This window comes from Aegilops tauschii, chromosome 6 (genome assembly GCF_002575655.3).
Source record: "Aegilops tauschii subsp. strangulata cultivar AL8/78 chromosome 6, Aet v6.0, whole genome shotgun sequence".
NCBI classification, from domain to species: Eukaryota; Viridiplantae; Streptophyta; class Magnoliopsida; order Poales; family Poaceae; genus Aegilops; species Aegilops tauschii.
Genome location: NC_053040.3, coordinates 131570755 through 131591276, shown reverse-complemented (window position 1 = coordinate 131591276; position 20522 = coordinate 131570755). Strand labels below are relative to the sequence as shown.

At 47.6% G+C, this 20522-nt stretch overlaps 3 protein-coding genes across 3 annotated transcripts; 1 reads left to right on the top strand and 2 right to left on the bottom strand.

Annotated features, from left to right (window-relative positions):
* Positions 1-2081: 2081 nt before the first annotated feature.
* Positions 2082-2633, bottom strand: LOC109768563 (uncharacterized; the record flags this gene model as incomplete). The annotated part of the gene is made up of 1 exon (XM_020327299.1): positions 2082-2633. A coding segment is annotated over one exon (552 nt), but the record flags the coding sequence as incomplete, so codon positions are not given.
* A 334-nt stretch (positions 2634-2967) lies between these two features.
* Positions 2968-5467, top strand: LOC109768564 (uncharacterized). The gene has a single exon (XM_020327300.4). The coding sequence runs from the start codon at positions 3358-3360 to the stop codon at positions 5269-5271; it is 1914 nt and encodes a 637-aa protein (XP_020182889.1). The 5' UTR covers positions 2968-3357; the 3' UTR covers positions 5272-5467.
* Positions 5468-9094: 3627 nt separating this feature from the next.
* Positions 9095-11676, bottom strand: LOC109768565 (bidirectional sugar transporter SWEET2a). The gene is made up of 7 exons (XM_020327301.3): positions 11378-11676; positions 11225-11261; positions 10901-11117; positions 10668-10826; positions 10346-10465; positions 10110-10244; positions 9095-9384 (listed from the first exon to the last, which is right to left on the bottom strand). The coding sequence occupies exons 1-6, from the start codon at positions 11445-11447 to the stop codon at positions 10128-10130; spliced, it is 720 nt and encodes a 239-aa protein (XP_020182890.1). The 5' UTR covers positions 11448-11676; the 3' UTR covers positions 9095-9384; positions 10110-10127.
* Between the last annotated feature and the right edge of the window lie 8846 nt (positions 11677-20522).

Below are 20522 nucleotides of genomic sequence, written 5' to 3'. Positions count from 1 at the left end.
ATGTGTTCAAATCCTCGTAGTCACCGCGGTAGAGGATGCAGTCATTAGGGCATGCATGTATCTTCTGCACCTCTAATCCTAGAGGGCAGACAACTTTCTTTGCTTCATACATACTCTCGGGCAATTCGTTGTCCTTTGGAAGCATCTTCTTTAACATTATCAGCTACTTTCCAAATCCCTTGTTAGATACACCATTCTCTGCCTTCCATTGCAGCAATTCCAGTGTGGTGCCCAGCTTTTTCTTGTCAGCTTCGCAATTTGGGTACAACGATTTCTTGTGATCCTCTAACATGCGCTGCAACTTCAGCCTCTCCTTTTCACTTGCGCAGTTTCTCTTTGCATCGGCAATGGCCCGACCTAGATCATCAGCGGACTCATCTGATGCCTCTTCTTCAGCTTCTTGCCGCATTGTCGGCTCAGCTTCTTCCCCCATTGTTGTACCATCGTATTCAGGGAACCCATGGCCAAGATAGTTGTCGTCCTCTTCTTCTTCATTGTCTTCCATCATAACCCCTCTTTCTCCGTGCTTGGTCCAAACATTATAGTGGGGCATGAAACCGGACTCAAAGAGGTGCCAGTGAATGGTTCTTGAGCTAGAGTAATTGTGATCATTCTTACAGCCAACACATGGACAACACATAAAACCATCCGCCCGCTTGTTTGCCTCAGCCGCAAGCAGAAAAGTATGCACGCCATTAACGAACTGGGGAGAGCATTGGTCATCGTACATCCATTGCCGGCTTATCTTCATTACACAGCACCGAAAATACCAAATTAATACAAAGTTCATACATAAAGTTTATACACACTTATTCTCATAAAACAGCATACAAACTCTCTAGCTAAAGCATTTAAATGCAACAACAAATGCGATCAAGATCGTAACTAAGGTAACAATTGATCCAACAGCATAATGATACCAAGCCTCACTATCAATGGCATATTTTCTAATCTTTCTAATCTTCAAGCGCATTTTCTCCATCTTGATCTTGTGATCATCGATGACATCGGCAACATGCAACTCCAATTCCATCTTATCCTCCTCGGTTCTTTTCAATTTTTCTTTCAAATACTCATTTTATTTTTCAACTAAATTTGAACTCTCGACAGTAGGGTCGGTTAGAATTTCCGGTTCACATACCTCCTAGATAAAAATATCTATTCAACTTGATGGGCATAATTTGTCATAAAAACGAAATGCAAAAAATAGTTATAAAAGAGAATGTACCACATCCGAATCATAAACCGGACGAGGGCCGACAGGGACGGATATCAAAACCATGGCACTATGTATAACAAACAACGTACGGGGAAAAAATTATACAAGTAACTATATATCTAAATCACACAAACATGATTTTATATATATATATATAAAAGATAAGAACAAGAGGCTCACCACAAGGTGGTGCCAGCGACGGGACGGTGCGGGCGATCGACGATGGTTAGGACGTAGACGGGAAGGCACTAAGTAAACCACACCTACGTATGCAAACTAAGAGTTATTTTGAGCTCAAATTGCATATAAATCAAATAAATTACCACATATAATTCCTCCCAAACTAAAACCCACAAATCACTATACTTATAGAGCACTGCAAGAGCTAATCTAACAATGAGAGATGAAAGGACAAAGTTGCTAACCTTTGTGATCACTTGGATGGACGGAGGGCCTTCAAATCTTGACAAAATTTGGGCACAATGAGGGATAAGCTCGAGGAAGAGGGAAAGAACAGAGAGGAGAGGAAAGGGGAAGAACAGAGAGCTCGGGCTCGACGAAGGGTTTATATAAGATGATTGTCCCGGTTGGTTGTACGAACCGGGAATAAATGTGCATCTCTAGTCCTCATTCGTGCCACGAACCGGTACTAAAGGTGTTGGTGGGGCCCCAGCCTGCCACCACCTCTTTAGTCCCGGTTCATGGCACGAACCGGGACTAGAGGTTCAACACGAACCGGGACTAATGAGTGCCGCCTGCCTAGCCGTTGGAACTGGCACTAATGGTCACATTAGTGTCGGTTCATTTACAAACTAGGACTAATGAGCTGAGCATTAGGTCGTTTTTCTACTAGTGCGTCTTCTCAACGAGGATCTCCTGAGTCGAAGAACGACTCCCCACTTGCATTAACGAGATCGCACTGCGCCTCCGCGAGTGCCTTCCGCCGACGCCTGTCCGCCCGCTCCGCATGACGCCTTGCCGTCCTCTCCGCCCAGAAGGTGTTCTCGTCGGCGACGTCCTGCGGGTAGCGCTGGCGCCACTCCGCCATGGCTCGCTCGTCCGCCTCGGCGATGAGGAGGCGCCGCTGCCGCCGACGGTGTTCCTCACGGTCCTGGTCTGTTATAAGACGAGGCGGAGGGGCTACGGCCTGCGCCTGCTCGCACGTCCAGACGTCGTGAAAGTTCATCTGCGCGCGAGGCCTCTGGAGGCGCCATGGTGCCGCGTCGTACGTGCGGGCGGCCTTGTGCGCGGTCTCGAACGTGCCGAGGCTGATGCGGACGTCACTGGACCGAATCTCAGCGTAGAAGCCGCTAAAGGGGCGCTGGCGGACGCCACGGTAGCCCGAAGATCCCCGGCGGCGCGGCGGCATGGTGGCGCGTCGATGGCGGGGCGAGGAAGCGGCAGAGGAAGCAGAGGAAGTGGGAAGAGAGCGCGTGGCAATGTGGATAGCGATGGAAGGCCGTGTGGCAGGCGCAGCAATTTATAGACGTGCCGGAAGCGATGCGCCAAATCTAACGCGCGACCTCCCGCTTTTCCACGCGCGCAATCGTTTCCCGCGCGCCCGAGTTTTCCTCCTCCACTAAAGCGCGCGAAAACGTCCCGCGCGTAATGAAATGGCAGTTTACCACGCGCAGGGTTTTTGCCGCCGCTATTGGAGATGCTCTAGGAAAGGCGCCTCGGAGTGGAGCTCACGCAAAAGGGGCTGTACTGATTCTCGTCTGAACTTCTCTGGAGTACTTCATTACTAGTCTGCAAACAACAGAAATCTCATGTCAACCGAAGTTGATTGTGCGCCGACGGTCAAACGACTCGTCACAAAAGAAGTGATGGCACAGTGGGCCCGGCCATGAGTCACGCCGCGACGTGGCAACTACCAAGAAAACAAACACCGCAACGAGGAACACGAGAGGCAAGTTCTAGTCGGTTCATTGATCAAACCGACCTTAATCCCATCCTTGCCTGCCACGAAACCTGCTGCCCGCTGCATATAACTCCACTCGCCACCATCCTCCATTTCCACACAAGCAAAGCCCGCCCGACGAGCCCGACCCCAAGCCCTAAAACCCAATTCCAAGCCCGGGCTCGCAGAAGAGAGAAGGCCCGAGTGGGTGGCCACTTCAGAAACTCCGCCGATTCCGATGGCCGGCTTCGCCCTGGTCGGCCCGCCGGAGGCCGCGACCGCACTTGGCGCGGCCGCGGCGGCGCCAACGGGCGACACGTTCGTCGACCTGCTGGACGCCAGCTTCAACAAGGCGACGGTCGGGGCGGGGAAGGCGCTGACGGAGAACTCCTCGCCGACGTTCGTGTCCTCGGGGGACCCCTGCCTCGACTTCTTCTTCCACGTGGTGCCCGGCACGCCGGCCGCCTCCGTCGCCTCGCTGCTCGCCGCCGCCTGGGCCGCCGACCCGGTCTCCGCGCTCCGCCTCGTCGCCAACCTCCGCGGCGTGCGCGGCTCCGGCAAGTCCGACCGCGAGGGCTTTTACGCCGCCGCGCTCTGGCTCCACGCCCGCCACCCGGCCACGCTCGCGCGCAACGCCGCCTCCGTCGCCGCCTTCGGCTACCTCAAGGACCTGCCCGAGCTGCTCCACCGCATCGTGCACGGCGGCAAGTCCACCCGGACCCCCGGCAAGAAGGCCCGCCGCGAAGCGGAGGACGGCGGCTTCGTACGCCGCGGCGGCTGCGGGCGGGGGAGAGGCCGCAAGCCGCGCAGCGAGGACCGCGCGCCGCCCGTCGGCGCGTCGGAGGAGCGTGTCGCGGCTAGCCTGGAGCGTGATAGGGGGCTCGCGGCCGCGGCCGCGTTGTCGCGCCGGGCCAAGAGGGCGGAGGCCGCGGCGAGGGCGTTGGAGATGTACAGCCGCGACTCCACGTACCGGTCCCTGCACGACCGCACGGCCGACCTGTTCGCCGAGCTCCTCGCGGAGGACATGCGCAAGCTGTCTGTCGGCAATGTCAAGGATTTCTCGCTCGCGGCCAAGTGGTGCCCGTCGCTGGACTCGTCCTACGACCGCTCCACCCTCCTCTGCGAGGCCATCGCGCGGCGGCTCTTCCCCAGAGGCTCGTCGTCGGAGCTCGGCGACGACCTCCCGGACGCGCACTACGCGTACCGCGCGCGCGAGCGCCTCCGCAGAGCGGCCATCGTGCCGCTCCGCGCCGCGCTTAAGCTCCCCGAGGTGTTCATCTCGGCGCGCGCCTGGGAGTCCGTGGTGTACACGCGCGTGGCCTCCGTGGCCATGAAGAACTACAAGGACCTCTTCCTCAAGCACGACGCCGAGCGCTTCAACGCATACCTCGCCGATGTCAAGTCCGGCAAGAAGCGGATCGCCGCGGGCGCGCTGCTCCCGCATCAGATCATCGAGTCCCTCGGCGAAGATGGGGACGACGGCGGAGTGGCCGACCTGCAGTGGCAGCGCATGGTCGACGACATGCGCGCTCTCGGCAAGCTCAACAGCTGCGTGGCCGTGTGCGACGTGTCCGGAAGCATGTCCGGCCTGCCCATGGACGTCTGCATCGCGCTTGGCCTCCTCGTGTCCGAGCTCACCGACGACCCGTGGCGCGGCCGCGTGATCACCTTCAGCGAGCAACCGAACATCCACATGATCAAGGGCGACACCCTTTCCGAAAAGACTGAATTCGTCCGGAACATGGATTGGGGTATGAACACCGACTTCCAGGCAGTGTTCGACAAGATCCTGGAGGTGGCCGTGGGCGCCGGCCTGCCGGCGGAGAAGATGGTGCGGCGGGTGTTCGTGTTCAGCGACATGGAGTTCGACCAGGCGTCGGCGAACCCGTGGGAGACAGACTACGAGGCGATCGTGAGGAAGTTCTCGGAAGCTGGCTACGGCGCCGCCGTGCCGGAGATAGTGTTCTGGAACCTGAGGGACTCCAGGGCCGTGCCGGTGATGTCCGGACAGAAGGGGGTGGCGCTCGTCAGCGGGTTCTCCAAGAACTTGCTCAAGCTGTTCCTCGATGGCGGTGGCACGTTCACCCCGAGGGTCGTCATGGAAAAGGCAATCGCCGGACCGGAGTATGATCAGTTGGCCGTGTTCGATTGATGAATGAGGCCAATGTGCATCGCGTCAGTGTTGCAGTCTCGGTGACGGTGGGCTGAATGAGAGTTCGTCGAATCCAGCAGTTCCAATTTAGTTTTCTTTAGAACTTAACTTTTTCTTGAAGAAAAGAACTTGTTCAGCAATGCTTGTTGTGTTCTGTATATGATATTCCAACAAGGAATTTGATCTTCGGCCCCGACTTCTCCTGGACTTGCGCATCGATTGTTTCGGCATTGCTTTAGTTGCACGAGACCAAACTGTAGTTGTGCCACACTTCCGCGCATGAAGCCATACAAGGCCACGATTCTTTTTACAGACATGATCTCGACAAGGCCACAAATCTGAAACTTCAAAATTATTTTTGATAAACGGATTTGCTATTTCATATCTAAGCCCCATTGTTGTCCTTAGAATTCGTGTGCGGGTTGATATGGATCGTTGTCCACGGATCTAAAGGGGTGTTTGATTGTCATCTGCGAATTACCTGCACTGCATACATGTTTTAGTTGGGCCTGACCGAGGGAAAACACGCAAAAGATCAATATCTGCATCTTGTTTGGTCGTCTGCATCTAGACTTTCTACACTATTTGGTGTCCTGTATTATCTCCACTCACACCACTACATGATGTTTGGTTGTATGTATGCAACATGATTAACAGTTAACATCTACACATGACACACAGAGTTACAATAGAGTTCTTGGCAGTGTGTTTGTGACGGCGCCGTCAGTGTAGGACGAGGACGAGGCGACAGAGAGGAACAACGGCGGCGGCGGCGGGCACAACATGGCGTCCATCCGATAAGGCTGACAGCTACACATAACACTAGCGACGCCATGACACTGAGGCAGAAAATGATGGAGAAATGTAGTTTGCGCGCCATGGTCGCGCCAGTGTAGGAGGATGCGGAGGAGGAGCCCAAAAAGAACAACGCTAGTGACAACGCCGGACGCGGGCGAGGAGGTTGAGAGGAATGACGTCGACGATGGCTTCAGCGTAGCAGGACGTGGGAGAGAAGACAAAGAGGAACGATGACCATTCGAGTGTAGTAGGATGCGGGAGAGAAGATTGAGAGGAACGACGCCGACGGTGACGCTAGTTTAGCAGGACACAGGAGTGGAGACCGAAATTAAGGAGTGTCATTAACACACATATGCGTATGAACGTTCCAGCGAGAAAGAAGTTAGATTTAATCGTCTACGATCGTGGAGACAAAAAATGTGCAATATGAAAGTAGTGTGAAACTGCAAGATGAAGCTACTAGTCAAACAAAATTTTAAGCTGTCAACTGTGGGTGATGAATTTGACAAAATTCGTCTAAAATAGCTCCAAACATGAACACGAAGTTAAGCATTTACGGCCGAGAAACTACGAACCGATCGAACCGATCGCCTGACTGTAACATTAATGTGCATCTTTTTTGTGTAGAGCTTATCTTAAATCGAAGCATTGTTGTGTATATTTGAAGGGAGGAGAAAGAAGGAGATTAGAGAGAAGCTTACAAAGGCTCCTCTCCTGCAACAGGGTCCACCATGTACGCGCGATGTGCCTTACCTCAGTCCAACTCATTGGAAACTGCCGATTTGAGTGTTTTCAGCTGGCCTGGCTGAGTGGTGCTTTGATGTTCATGCAATGCGGGCTAATTAGTGAACATGCGTAAATAAACAATCAATTTTCTTTCTGCGCGGGACTGATTGGCCTATATAAACACGCCCAAGTTATCGCACGGGCTGGAGGCTGGATGCAACGACAGTGGTGTTGCCATGTAACTTTTTATTCCTTTTTTTATCGCATCTAGTATTTCTTGGTTGACAAAAAATCCTACATATTCAAATAAGTGAGAACAGAGGTACATTCGTGGTTTCAGGTGTTTTTATGCACACTATTTTATGTGTCTTTCAGTTTTGATAGTAATTTTTGCATCATACAAATAAATTTATGTGGTTTAGTTATGACCCCTTTTTTCATTTTGTTTTGAGTGTTTTTGTGTTTTTCAATACATTTTTAACGTGTTTTTGTTTAAATACAATTAGCAACACTTTTTGTTCTTTTAGTTCTTATTTATTTTCTCTATTTTTCTATCCGTTTTATCTTTTAAATATTTCATTTTGTGTCTGTTTTTATTTATTTCTTTCTCTTTAGTTTTGTCTGTTACTCCCTCCGTTCCTAAATATGTCTTTTTAGAGATCTCAAATGGACTACCACATACGGATGTATATAAACATATTTTAGGGTGTAGATTCATTCATTTTGCTCCGTATGTAGTCACTTGTTGAAATCTCTAGAAAAACAAATATTTAGGAACGGAGGGAGTATTATTTTTCTTTTTTTTCAAATTTGTGAATAAGATATTTTTAATATTTTTGTAAAATTTGGAAATATATTTTTAAGATTGTGAACACCATATAAATTCATGAATATTTTTAAAGAAACGATGCCTCATCTATGTTTGTCGCCGTTTGATTAAATTTTTGTAATTTTTCATGCAAGCACTCGATTCCCACCTCGCTATTTATGTTTTGTAACACATCCTTTTTGTTGGCATGTTTGACTTCATTTTTATCGACCCATTATTGTGGCGTGTTGGCAGCCCGTTTTATTGCTTGTTTCTAGATGTAACAGATTTGCTATTTCACATCTACATGTAAAATAGTTACTACCACACATCTAACTTTCTAACCGCACGATTTAGACATCAAGATCCGTATTCTTTGATCATTTTTTATCGTTCGGTGTCGTCCCTGTACGCGCAGCTCGCGGAGGAGGACCCGTCGTGGCGATTAGGCATTTTTTTTTCCTTTCTCACAGCCCTCGTGCGTCGCCTCAGTGTGGGCTGCGGCCACAAGTGATATTTTTTTTCGATTTCCTTTTTTTGTTTCTTTTTCCTTTTTCTTCCTTTTTCATTTATTTGTTCCAAAATTTTAAAGTTGGCTGGCTGGCTGGCCTGCCGTCGTGACCCCTGGACACCACCGGCAGGCTTTTGGGCGGGATAGCAGCCGAGCGCGCATGCGCAGCCAGCTCGCCCGTGCAAATCAGCCCTGCAGTGAGCGATTCACGCTAACAAGCCGATCCAGCCTCATCTAGTGCACGCAAAGCAGCGCACGATACGAAGCACACGGGCCCGACAAAAACCACCATGGGGAAGTGGCCGCGGTCATGCCCGAGGCCCATGATCAGGCATTGGCAGGAGGTGCGCGCGAAACGTACGGCTTGGAGGGCACTCGCGCGTCAATGGCCCTAGGAGGCGGGTACTTCAACATCTTTTATAGGAGTAATTGTGTTCTTGCCTGCATTTACTAAGTAAATGCAAGTTCTTCCTGTCCTGAGAGTTCGTTCAGTTCAATATTTCAATGCAAGTTCTTCCTGCCCTGAGAGTTCGTTCAGTTCAATATTTCAACTGAAAATCGTACAGTTCTTTATTATTGTTTTGTACTCTACGGGAGAATATCATGTGATACCCTTCTTAAATGCTCCCATGATACCAACTTTGGAAAGACAAATTTAAATGTTTCAAAAAATACTAGAAATTTGTCTGGAAGTTCATAAGATGCGCCTACAACCCCTGAAAAAATCAGATTCAAATTCGAGATACACATTGAGAAACAAAAAAGACAAATATAGTATGAATAGTGACACAAAAAGACAAAAGTAAAATTGACACTATTTACATCAGGACTTGTCTTTTTTGTTTGTCAATGTGCATTTCAAATTTGGGCCTGAAATTTTAGGGGTTGCAGACACATTCTTTGTGAACACCATATTTCTTTCCAGAATTTCCGAAAATATTTAAAATTGATTTTTTTTTTCAAGTGGGAGCATGGGATCATGTGGAAGTGGGTATCACTGGTATTCTACACTTGTACAGATCACATACATGATACATCCATCAAGTCTGCACATCAGTGATCCATTAATGCTCGCCGTACATAGCATCAAATAAACAAATAATGGCTCACCGGAAAAACAATATAAACAAATGACTCGAGGACCTTAAAACTAGCCCTACTCCACCTTTTTACACAAGGAAAATAATGCAGAGAACCTCAACCCTGAGATGCAGGCAGGCTGTAGGCTTACAGCGATGGCTGTACTGTACATGCCCTAAGAATCATCCATCTGAAATTTGGGAGAGGAAAAAGTTCAGACCATGCAGTAGTATTGCGTCTGAAATACAGTATATCTGTTGACCGGTGCATGTTCTGTCTGTAGCCTTCTAGAAAAACCACAAAACGTGCAAGCCATGCTCAAACATCAATTTTCCGTGCAAAGGAAAAAAACTCAAACAGCAATTTGCTGCAAGAAAGTGACACCACCATTGACCACCAAGTAACTTGGTCCAAGTTATAATTCATGCTAAAATGTATTTGTTCGCACAAGTTGACGCTTCTTAGCCTTCTTTGGCTAAATCAGCTTTGAGCCGCCTCCTTTTGTTGCAAGGCACCATTTCTTACAATAAACATTATATTGCTTCGCAAGTTCTCTTACTCTTGGATTTTTTAAAAATAAAACTTGGTAGAGATCTTCACTCGTGAACTTGGCAAACATTACAAGTCTTGCTTACCTGTACAGACAACTACTCTATTGTTGTTCTTGCTTTCAGATAAAGGGAACAGATATTATGGCAGGTGGCAACAGAGCTGGAGACGCAACCATTATATTATCCCCAGAGGTCCCCCATGTTTGTTTAACGAATGTGACACACAATTCAAACGAGACACCAAAGTTTGCACAAACCATTGAAATGGCGCTTAAAACGTGTGATGGAGACGCAACCATGATCAGGAAACTCAACCAGAAATAGGAAAGCCGCATATAACAGTAAATAGCTTTTCAAACTCAACCTTGTTTCCCTTGCACGCTCATGTATGTGTGACTAGTAATGGCCGTCTGGCTTCGTCTCTCGATCCTTTTCTACTGTAATAGGCATATAACAACAACTGCATGACACCTAAGACTGTGCCGATGCCATTGGGAACCTGTAATTGGCAAACCAACAAGAAAGAAGGGCCAAACAGACATGATGTTAGGCAACCCTCCAAGCAAAATCCCTGATCAGCAATAGAAAACTATATCTTACGTATATGAAGAAGTCATCCAGAAGCGCCCCGTATGCGAAAAACGACATGCTCATCAGGGACATCGATAGCGACAAATAAAAGGGCATGTACTCCACGCTCTTGGTCCTGATCACCAAATTCTGTCAAACACAAGAGGAAAGTTCATTTACAGGACTATACATTTCAAATAACATGGTCAGATGAGATCAACAACGCCAAACCCATCAAACCTACTATCAATTATACACCAGATGTGGTTATGGAATACAAGTTTGAGTTAGTTATAATTTGCGGAAGCCTATTTCGAGTTAGTTATAAAGCAGGAAATACTTCAGGACTCACAATGATGGACAGAGGGGATGCGAACATGAATATGAGGGACGCCACGCTGAGATAGCCGACGAATGTTCGCCGAGGCTTGTGATCAAACAGCGCCATACTGACATACACAATCAGGCCGAACACGCAGAACACCCCAGCCAGCAGCACGGACACCTTGAGCTGCAGCAAGAAGCCACATCAGTCAAACTTACAGATGCCGGCAGCAAAGGAGAAGCGGTGGGTAGGGTGCCCACCCTTTTCTTGGCGTCGGCGTAGGCGATGAAGACGGCGGTGTAGGCAAGCTGGAAGGCGGCGCCGATGGTGTTGACGGTGGCGACGAGGACGACGCCGTAGGAGACGAAGGGGAGGGCGTACCACATGCAGACGAGGCAGTTGAGGAGCGAGTAGATGTAGGGCGTGGCCGAGAACTGCTCCGTCGACCCATTCCGGACGATCCTCCTGAATGTTGGCCTGAGATCGACAGAGATCGATCAGATCAGCAGCACCGTCTTGAAGCAACTCGAGCCGAGCCAAGAAGAAATGAAATCGGGTTGAAATCGAAAGGGGGACGGGCTTACAGCGGGGAGATGAAGAGCACGAAGGCGAAGATGTTCCCTGGAAGAAGATCAAGAGAAGACGGCGGTCAAGAACTGGCCGAACCAAATCCGGCCGTCCCCTACACGGCGGCAGAGCCTGAGAAGCAGAGCAAAGGGAATGGCGGTGGCGCTGACCTGCGATTCCTGCCCCGTAGCAGCAGAGGTCGTGGTAGGAGGAGGGTCCGGGCAAGCCCAGGGAAGCCATCAATGCAAGGAAGAGAGAGGATCCCGATCCCAGCTGCTCCCGGCTCCCTCCGATCCCCGCTCGCTCCTCCGGCGGATGATTCTCTTTTTTTCCTTTTCTTTAACGTGTCCAGCAGACGCCTGAGCGTGGGTTCTTTCTTTTTCAGAGCAAGAGCAGGAACAGCAGGGGGCAAAGAGCTGGCCCGCTTCCTCCTCCTCTTATCACGGCTCCACCCCTACAATCAAATCAAGAGAAAAATAAGCACGTGGAAATGGAAGGTGGATATCCTGGGATTTTATTCCTCGAGAAAAGTCGGTCGGGGATGTTGATGGCCGGCCCGGTCTGATCCATTGCCATGGCACGCACGACGGTGCACACGGGCGGCGCGGCCTCACCCGACACGCCACGCGCGCGTGGACACCCTGGACCTCTATTTTTAAATTACTTATATTACTCACGTAGCCGAGCTACTAGCAGAATTACACGGTTTGACGACCTCATCAGGTCCAGATCCAAGCCACACCATGATACGACCCATAGTTCTACCAAAAGATACCAATAAATGGCTTACATTGTTTTGACTATGATAAATGTGAGTAATACAAGAATTTCGTTGATCCATGAGTATTTTGATTTCATGAACCATGAAACTGTTCGCAGATCTATCCATTTCTCCCTTCTTCAAAAGATTGATAGCCTCCAAGCAATCAGACTCAATGTCTATACGTAGCTCACTCCATTGTAAAACAAGTGACACACCCTCTGTGATGGCCGCAAGTTTAGACTCTAAAGCATTGTGGCAATGGTACAGATGACGACAAGCACTGAGGACTATATTATCGTTGTGATCACGCAAGATCATGCCGCTGCCAGCAGTACCATCCGCCGAAACAAAGGAGCCATCTGTATTGAGTTTCAATTGTCCTTCTTTAGGTCTCAGCCACACAGCTGGTGGATTTACCAGTTCAGACGTAGCCGCAGGTGCAGCAGAAAAAGAACAATCCAACATAGTAGATTTCCCCTTCAAGGGGTCTTTCTCTGGCTCTTTGGCGATTGTCAAAATGGACTGCACATAGCTTCTAAGAAAGTGTACTGAAACCTGAATTGGCGGTGCTGGTTTATCATGTACTACCTCATTCCGAACGTACCAAATTCTCCATAAGAGCATAACCAGGTGCAGGCGCTGCTCATCAGGCAATTTGCACAGGGCATGGAGAAGCCATTTCGGGCCTGTGTTCATCATGTTTTTAAGATCGGGGATAGGTGTAGGATCGGAAGTATGTCTAGAGGGGGGTGATTAGACTACTTGACCAAATAAAAAACTAGCCTTTTCTCAATTTTAGTTCTTGGCAGATTTTAGCAACTTAGCACAAGTCAAGCAATCAACCTACACATGCAATTCTAAGAGTATAGCAGCGGAATGTAAAATAATTGCATACGAAGGTAAAGGGATGAGTTTGAGGGAGCAAACGCAATGTTGACACGGAGATTTTTTATCTATGGTTGCGATAGGTGGTGCTATCGTACATCCACGTTGATGGAGATTTCAACCCACGAAGGGTAACGGTTGCGCGAGTCCACGAAGGGCTCCACTCACAAGGGTCCACGAAGAAGCAACCTTGTCTATCCCATCATGGTCGTCGCCCACGAAGGACTTGCCTCACTAGGGTAGATCTTCATGAAGTAGGCGATCTCCTTGCCCTTAGAAATTCCTTGGTTCAACTCCACAATCTTGTCGGAGGCTCCCAAGTGACACCTAGCCAATCTAGGAGACACCACTCTCCAAGAAGTAACAAATGATGTGTTGATGATGAACTCCTTGCTCTTGCGCTTCAAATGATAGTCTCCCCAACACTCAACTCTCTCTCATAGGATTGGATTTGGTAGAAAGAAGATTTGAGTGGAAAGCAACTTGGGGAAGGCTAGAGATCAAGATTTATGTGGTTGGAATGGAATATCTTGAACTCAACACAAGTGTAGGTGGTTCTCTCTCAGAAAATATGTATTAAAAGTGTAGGCATGTTCTGATGGCTCTTTCCACGAATGAAGAGTGGGTGGAGGGGTATATATAGCCTCCACACAAAATCTAACCGTTACACACAAATCACCAAACTCGGTGGGACCGATTCAGAGAACTCGGTCGGACCGATTTGGTTCACAATGTGAATGTTAGGATTCTCGGTGGGACCGACATGTCAACTCGGTGGGACCGATGTCATTAGGGTTAGGGCATAATGTAATCTCGATGAGACCGATTACACAAACTCGGTGAGACCGATTTTGGTAATAGCCAAACAGAGAGTTGGTCAGGCAAACTCGGTGGGACCGATTCGCTCATCTCGGTTGGACCGAAACGTTACGAAAAGGAAACAGAGAGTTTGCATTGCAATCTCGGTGGGACCGATCGCTCATCTCGGTTTGACCGAAACGTTACGAAGGGAAATAGAGAGTTTGCAATCCCATCTCGGTGAGACCGAGATCCCTATCGGTGAGACCGAATTGATTAGGGTTTCTGGCAGTGGCTATGTCAACTGAACTCGGTGGCTCCGGATGGAAAGAATCGGTGGGGCCGAGTTGGACTTTTTGGTTTAGGACATATGTGGATATGAGAAAGTAGTGGAGGGTTTTGGAGCATATCACTAAGCATTTTGAGCAAGATCCTCATTAAGAAACACCTCATCCCTTCTTAATAGTATTGGCTTTTCCTATAGACTCAATGTGATCTTGGATCACTAAAATAGAAAATGTAGAGTCTTGTGGTTTGAGCTTGAGCCAATCCTTTGTCCTTAGCATTTTGAAGGGTCTGCTTTCTAATCCATGCCATGCCAAACATTGAGCTTTCCTGAAATATTTATCTTGGAATAGCATTAGCTCAATGAGCTATATGTTGTTAGGAATTACCAAAACCACCCAGGGATAGTTGCACGTTCAATCTCCCCCTTTTTGGTAATTGATGACAACATATAGATCAAAGCTTCGACAAATGATAAATAAGATTGAAAAACATCGTCGCTTTGAGAAGTATGTGATAAGCAAGAGCTCCCCCTAAATTTGTGCATTATTTAAGATTTGCTTTTGAATGCAAATGCACAATCGATTAGGATCATGGGTTACTCTTCCATGTCACATACATCTTGGTGGAGCGCTCAAAATGATAGAGATTAAAAGTATGCACTCATCACCAAGCAAAGTGAATGATCATAATAGGATATGAAAGATAGCATTATCCAACAAGCATTAAGGGTAGCATATGATCAAACACTTGACCAAATAAGTATCTCACAAGGACATAAAGTAGTATCACACAAGCACGCAGTAAAGTTTGAAACCAACCAAAAAGAGTGCAAAGAGAGATAAAAACCAACACACTCTCTCTCTCGAAGCCTATGATCTAAACATTTTTCTCCCCATTTGGCAACAAGTTACCAAAAAGTTTGAAAATGCATAGTGCTAAACGACTCTCAGGCTTGATCTTCGGGAGGTGGTGTTGAGAGAACGCCAAGGACGAAAGCTTCTGATGAAGTGGCTGGAGCTGGTGGAGTACCTGCTGGAGTTGGAACTGGAGCTGTAGCTGCTGGTGCTGATGCTGTAGCTCTAGTGTCTGTCACTGGCACTGCAGCAGATCTCTGTCCTCTGGGCACTCTAGCAAATGCATCTGTGGTAGACTTGCCCTTCTTCTCCTCTGCTTCCTCCTAAAGTTGCTCAACTGCAGTTTGGATCTCTGTGATCTTGACATCAAGGTCATAGAATTTTGTCTCAACAATCCTTTCCAAGCTCTCCTGGTTCTTGGTCAGGGTGGCCAGGCCCTGCTCAATCCTCAGAGTGGATTGGATCAGATATCCAAGCTGGTCTTGCTTGCTCTTCAAGAAGACCTGAGATGCCTCTTCCACAGTTGGCACCTTTGCAACCTTCTCAACTTTAGCTTTGGCTTTCTTCTCTTATGCTTGCACAGATGATGGTTCATTCTCAGTCATGACAACTGTGTTGTCCTCAAATTCAGGATAAATGGGTAGATGCTCCTTGTCCAAGATGTACTTGCCTTTGCCCATCTTTGAATTGATGAGCTCCTGGATGTGTGGGGCATATCCACAACTTCTCTTCTGATCAGCTGCAGTCATCTTGATTGTTTCCACAATCAGACTCATAACCTTGAACTTCTGTGGGACATCAAATATGTGCAGGAAGTTGATAGCATGTCCTCTGATCATCTTGTGATCACCTGACTTGGGTAGAAGTGTGTGCCTCAGAATTCAATTGATTGTTGGCAGACCAGACAACAAGTAGTGTACAGATCCAAACTTATGTGTGTCCAAAGCATCATCAGAGATCTCTTTGTACATATTGGCCATAGAGTTGTGGTCTTTCTTCTTCTTGGCATAGACATCCAAGTCATCCTCATGTTCCTCAGGAGCATTTATGAGTTTTGCCCATTCTTCAACTGTGGACTGGTACCTAGTACCTTCAGACATCCACACAATCCTTCCATCTGCATAGAAGTGTGCAGTGGAGTAAAATTGCATAATGAGCTCATCATTCCACTTGGTGAACTTCTGAGCCACAAAATTATCAACTCCACATGCCTTGAAGCTGTCATATACACCAGGGAAGTGATCCTCATTCTCCTTGATGAATTTCCAATCAACCCATCTCATGTCACACACTATGGGCTTCTTATCAAGTAAAACAGTCTCATAGAAGTCCTGCTGTTCCTTAGTGTGGAATCTGTAGTCCACAGCAGTCCTTCTCCTGGTGACATATGGATCAGACTCTCTCCATAGCCTCAATCCCGAATCCTTCCTGATTTTCATGTTCTCTGCAACTGGGTGAGCATCATTGTGATCAGGGATCTTGGGCTTCAGCTTTCTCAAAATGACAGAATCATCATCTTCTTCTTCTTCTTCAGCAGCTTGAGGCACTGGGGCCTTGTTCTTTTCCTCAGCAGGGATGTTCCTAGTGCTCCTCTTGGGTTTTGGCTTTGGAGCTGGAGCAGCAGTCTTAGGAGCAGTTTTGGGCTTAGATGGAGCAGCCCCTGCCTTAATTGCATCTCCCATGAGCTTTTGAGCATTGGGTGCTGGTGCAGCATCCTATTCCTCTTCCTCTTCTTCAGAATCTTTCCTCATTGAGGGCTTGCCAAGAACTCTGGCAGTAGTGGTTCTGGCCCTCTTCTTCTTCTTATCCTCACCAGCTGCTTCTTCTTCAGATTCAATGGTGAACTTCATAGTTTCACCTGTGGCAACTTTTCTTGGCTTAGACATGGGTTGTCTTCCTGCTGGCCTCCTTGTTTTCAGACCTGGCTTAGTTGCAGCAGCTGAGCCATACTCTTTCTTCAGCACTTTCTTCTTTGAAGTGGTTTCATCTTCAACAGCCACATAGTCTTCATCCTCAGAGTCAGAAGTTCTCTTCTTCCTTGACCTGGTGGCAGCTTTTGGCAAGTTGCTTGGAGTGTTGGGGAACGTAGTAATTTCAAAAAAAATCCTACGCACACGCAAGATCATGGTGATGCATAGCAACGAGAGGGGAGAGTGTTGTCCACGTACCCTCGTAGACCGAAAGCGGAAGCGTTAGCACAACGCGGTTGATGTAGTCGTACGTCTTCACGATCCGACCGATCAAGTACCGAACGCACGACACCTCCGAGTTCAGCACACGTTCAGCTCGATGACGTCCCTCGAACTCTGATCCAGCCGAGTGTTGAGGGAGAGTTTCGTCAGCACGACGGCGTGGTGACGATGATGATGTTCTACCGACGCAGGGCTTCGCCTAAGCACCGCTACGATATTATCGAGGTGGACTATGGTGGAGGGGGCACCGCACACGGCTAAAAGATCAATGATCAATTGTTGTGTCTCCAAGGGGTGCGCCCCTCCCCGTATATAAAGGAGTGGAGGAGGGGGAGGGCCGACCCTCTCTATGGCGCGCCCTAGGAGGAGTCTTACTCCCACCGGGAGTAGGATCCCCCCTTCCAAGTAGTAGGAGTAGGAGTCAAGGAAAGGGGAGAGAGAAGAGAAGGAAGGAGGGGGCGCAGCCCCTCCCCCTAGTCCAATTCGGACTAGGCCTTGGGGGGGGGGGCGCAGCCTCTCCTCTCTCTTTCCCCTAAAGCCCAATAAGGCCCATATACTCCCCGGCGAATTCCCGTAACTCTCCGGTACTCCGAAAAATACCCGAATCACTCGAAACCTTTCCGATGTCCGAATATAGTCGTCCAATATATCGATCTTTACGTCTCGACCATTTCGAGACTCCTCGTCATGTCCCCAATCTCATCCGGGACTCCGAACTACCTTCGGTACATCAAAACACATAAACTCATAATATAACCGTCATCGAACTTTAAGCGTGCGGACCCTACGGGTTCGAGAACAATGTAGACATGACCGAGACACATCTCCGGTCAATAACCAATAGCGGAACCTGGATGCTCATATTGGCTCCCACATATTCTATGAAGATCTTTATCGGTCAAACCGCATAACAACATACGTTGTTCCCTTTGTCATCGGTATGTTACTTGCCCGAGATTCGATCGTCGGTATCTCAATACCTAGTTCAATCTCGTTACCGGCAAGTCTCTTTACTAGTTCCATAATACATCATCCCGCAACTAACTCATTAGTTACAATGCTTGCAAGGCTTATAGTGATGTGCATTACTGAGTGGGCCCAGAGATACCTCTCCGACAATCGGAGTGAAAAATCCTAATCTCGAAATACGCCAACCCAACAAGTACCTTCGGAGACACCTGTAGAGCACCTTTATAATCACCCAATTACGTTGTGACGTTTGGTAGCACACAAAGTGTTCCTCCGGTAAACGGGAGTTGCATAATCTCATAGTCATAGGAACATGTATAAGTCATGAAGAAAGCAATAGCAACATACTAAACGATCAAGTGCTAAGCTAACGGAATGGGTCAAGTCAATCACATCATTCTCCTAATGATGTGATCCCGTTAATCAAATGACAACTCATGTCTATGGCTAGGAAACTCAACCATGTTTGATTAACGAGCTAGTCAAGTAGAGGCATACTAGTGACACTATGTTTGTCTATGTATTCACACATGTATCAAGTTTCCGGTTAATACAATTCTAGCATGAATAATAAACATTTATCATGAAATAAGGAAATAAATAATAACTTTATTATTGCCTCTAGGGCATATTTCCTTCATGGAGTGCTCCTGCTGCCATCATCATAGCTGCTAGAGGGACTAGTGCCCTCACTTAACTGAACCTGTTCCTCTGACTTGTTCTGGCTGTCACTTTGGTCAGACATCTTGCAGGCAAACTGTCAGCAGACCCTGTGAATAGGTTATAGATGAGGTAGAGTAGATGAGCATCACAAAGCACAGGAGTTTTTGCAAAATAGATGACTTAAAAACTTAGTTTTAGTTCTTCACAGAAAGCATTTCGGATCTACCGATTTGTAAACTCGGTGATACCGAAGCAGCTTTTGGAACCTGAACTAGTGAACTCGGTCAGACCGAGTCACAGTTCGGTGGTACCGAGACTGCTAGGGTTTCACAGAGAATCGAACTCGGTCACACCGATTTGCAATTTTCGGTCGGACCGAAAATTCGTGTGCTCTGGCCTAAGCCAAAATCGGTGAGACCGATTTCTACAACTCGGTCGGTCCGAGATGAATTCGGCGGAGACCTAACCCTAAATTTTCAAATCAAAACTAATCTACGGGACGTTTTCGCTGGACATGATGATTTCAATTATGGCAGCCCCCCCCCCCCAGGCGGAGTCCCGCTCGGGTACGACCCGGAGTCGGTTTCCTTTTTTTAAATAATTACATCGTGCAGAAAAAGAAATAAAAAAAATACTAAACGGACTCCAAAAATCCCGAAATAAATTTTCCCCGTCCTCGAAAAATAGGCCGGACAAGATGAACATTTATTTGGGCCTAAAATGCAATTTTGAAAAACGCAATTTTTTTCCTAATTCAAATAAAATAGCAATAAAACTCCGAATAAAAATCTTATTTGATTTTAACATTAAACCTCCAATATTTCTTTATTTTGAGGAATTCATTTTATCCTCTCTCTTTTATTTTTATAAAAGAAATATTCGAAGAGAAAATAATTAAAATCAAACGATCCTCTTTTCAAAATCTGAGAAAACTCAAATATGAAAATAACGAAATTCCCAACTCTCTCCATGGGTCCTTGAGTTGCGTAGAATTTCTAGGATCAAACCAAAATGCAATAAAATATGATATGCAATGATGATCTAATGTATAACATTCCAAATTGAAAATTTGGGATGTTACAAACCTACCCCCCTTAAGATGAATCTCGCCCTCGAGATTCGGGTTGGCTAGAAAATAGGTGAGGGTGATCCTTCCGTAGGTCTTCCTCTCATTCCCAGGTGGCTTCATCTTTGGTATGGTGACTCCACTGAACTTTGCAGAACTTGATTACTTTGCTGCGTGTAACTCGGGTGGCAAACTCGAGTATCTTGACTGGTTTCTCCTCATATGTCAAGTCACTATCCAACTGTATCGCTTCCAGTGGTACTGTATCTCTCAGAGGGATATCAGCCATCTCTGCGTGGCACTTCTTCAACTGAGGAACGTGGAACACGTCGTGAACTCCTGACAATCCTTCAGGCAACTCCAACTGGTAAGCAACTTCTCCCATACGTCCCAAAACTTGGTATGGTCCCACAAAACATGGTGCTAACTTTCCCTTAACTCCAAAACGCTTCACTCCTCGAAGTGGTGATACACGAAGATACACTCTGTCTCCAACTTCGTAAACTGTCTCCTTGCGTTTAGAATCCGCATAACTCTTCTGCCTGGACTGGGCTACCTTGAGTCTATCGCGAATCAGCTTAACCTTCTCTTCCGATTCTTTAATCAAATCTGGTCCAAACAACTGTCGGTCTCCAACTTCGTCCCACAACAACGGTGTTCTGCACCTCCTTCCATATAGTGCTTCGAAAGGGGCCATCTTCAAACTGGCTTGATAGCTGTTGTTGTAAGAGAACTCTGCATACGGCAAATTATCGTCCCAACTAGACCCATAGTCTAGCGCACAAGCTCTCAACATGTCCTCCTGAATCTGGTTGACTCTCTCAGTTTGTCCATCTG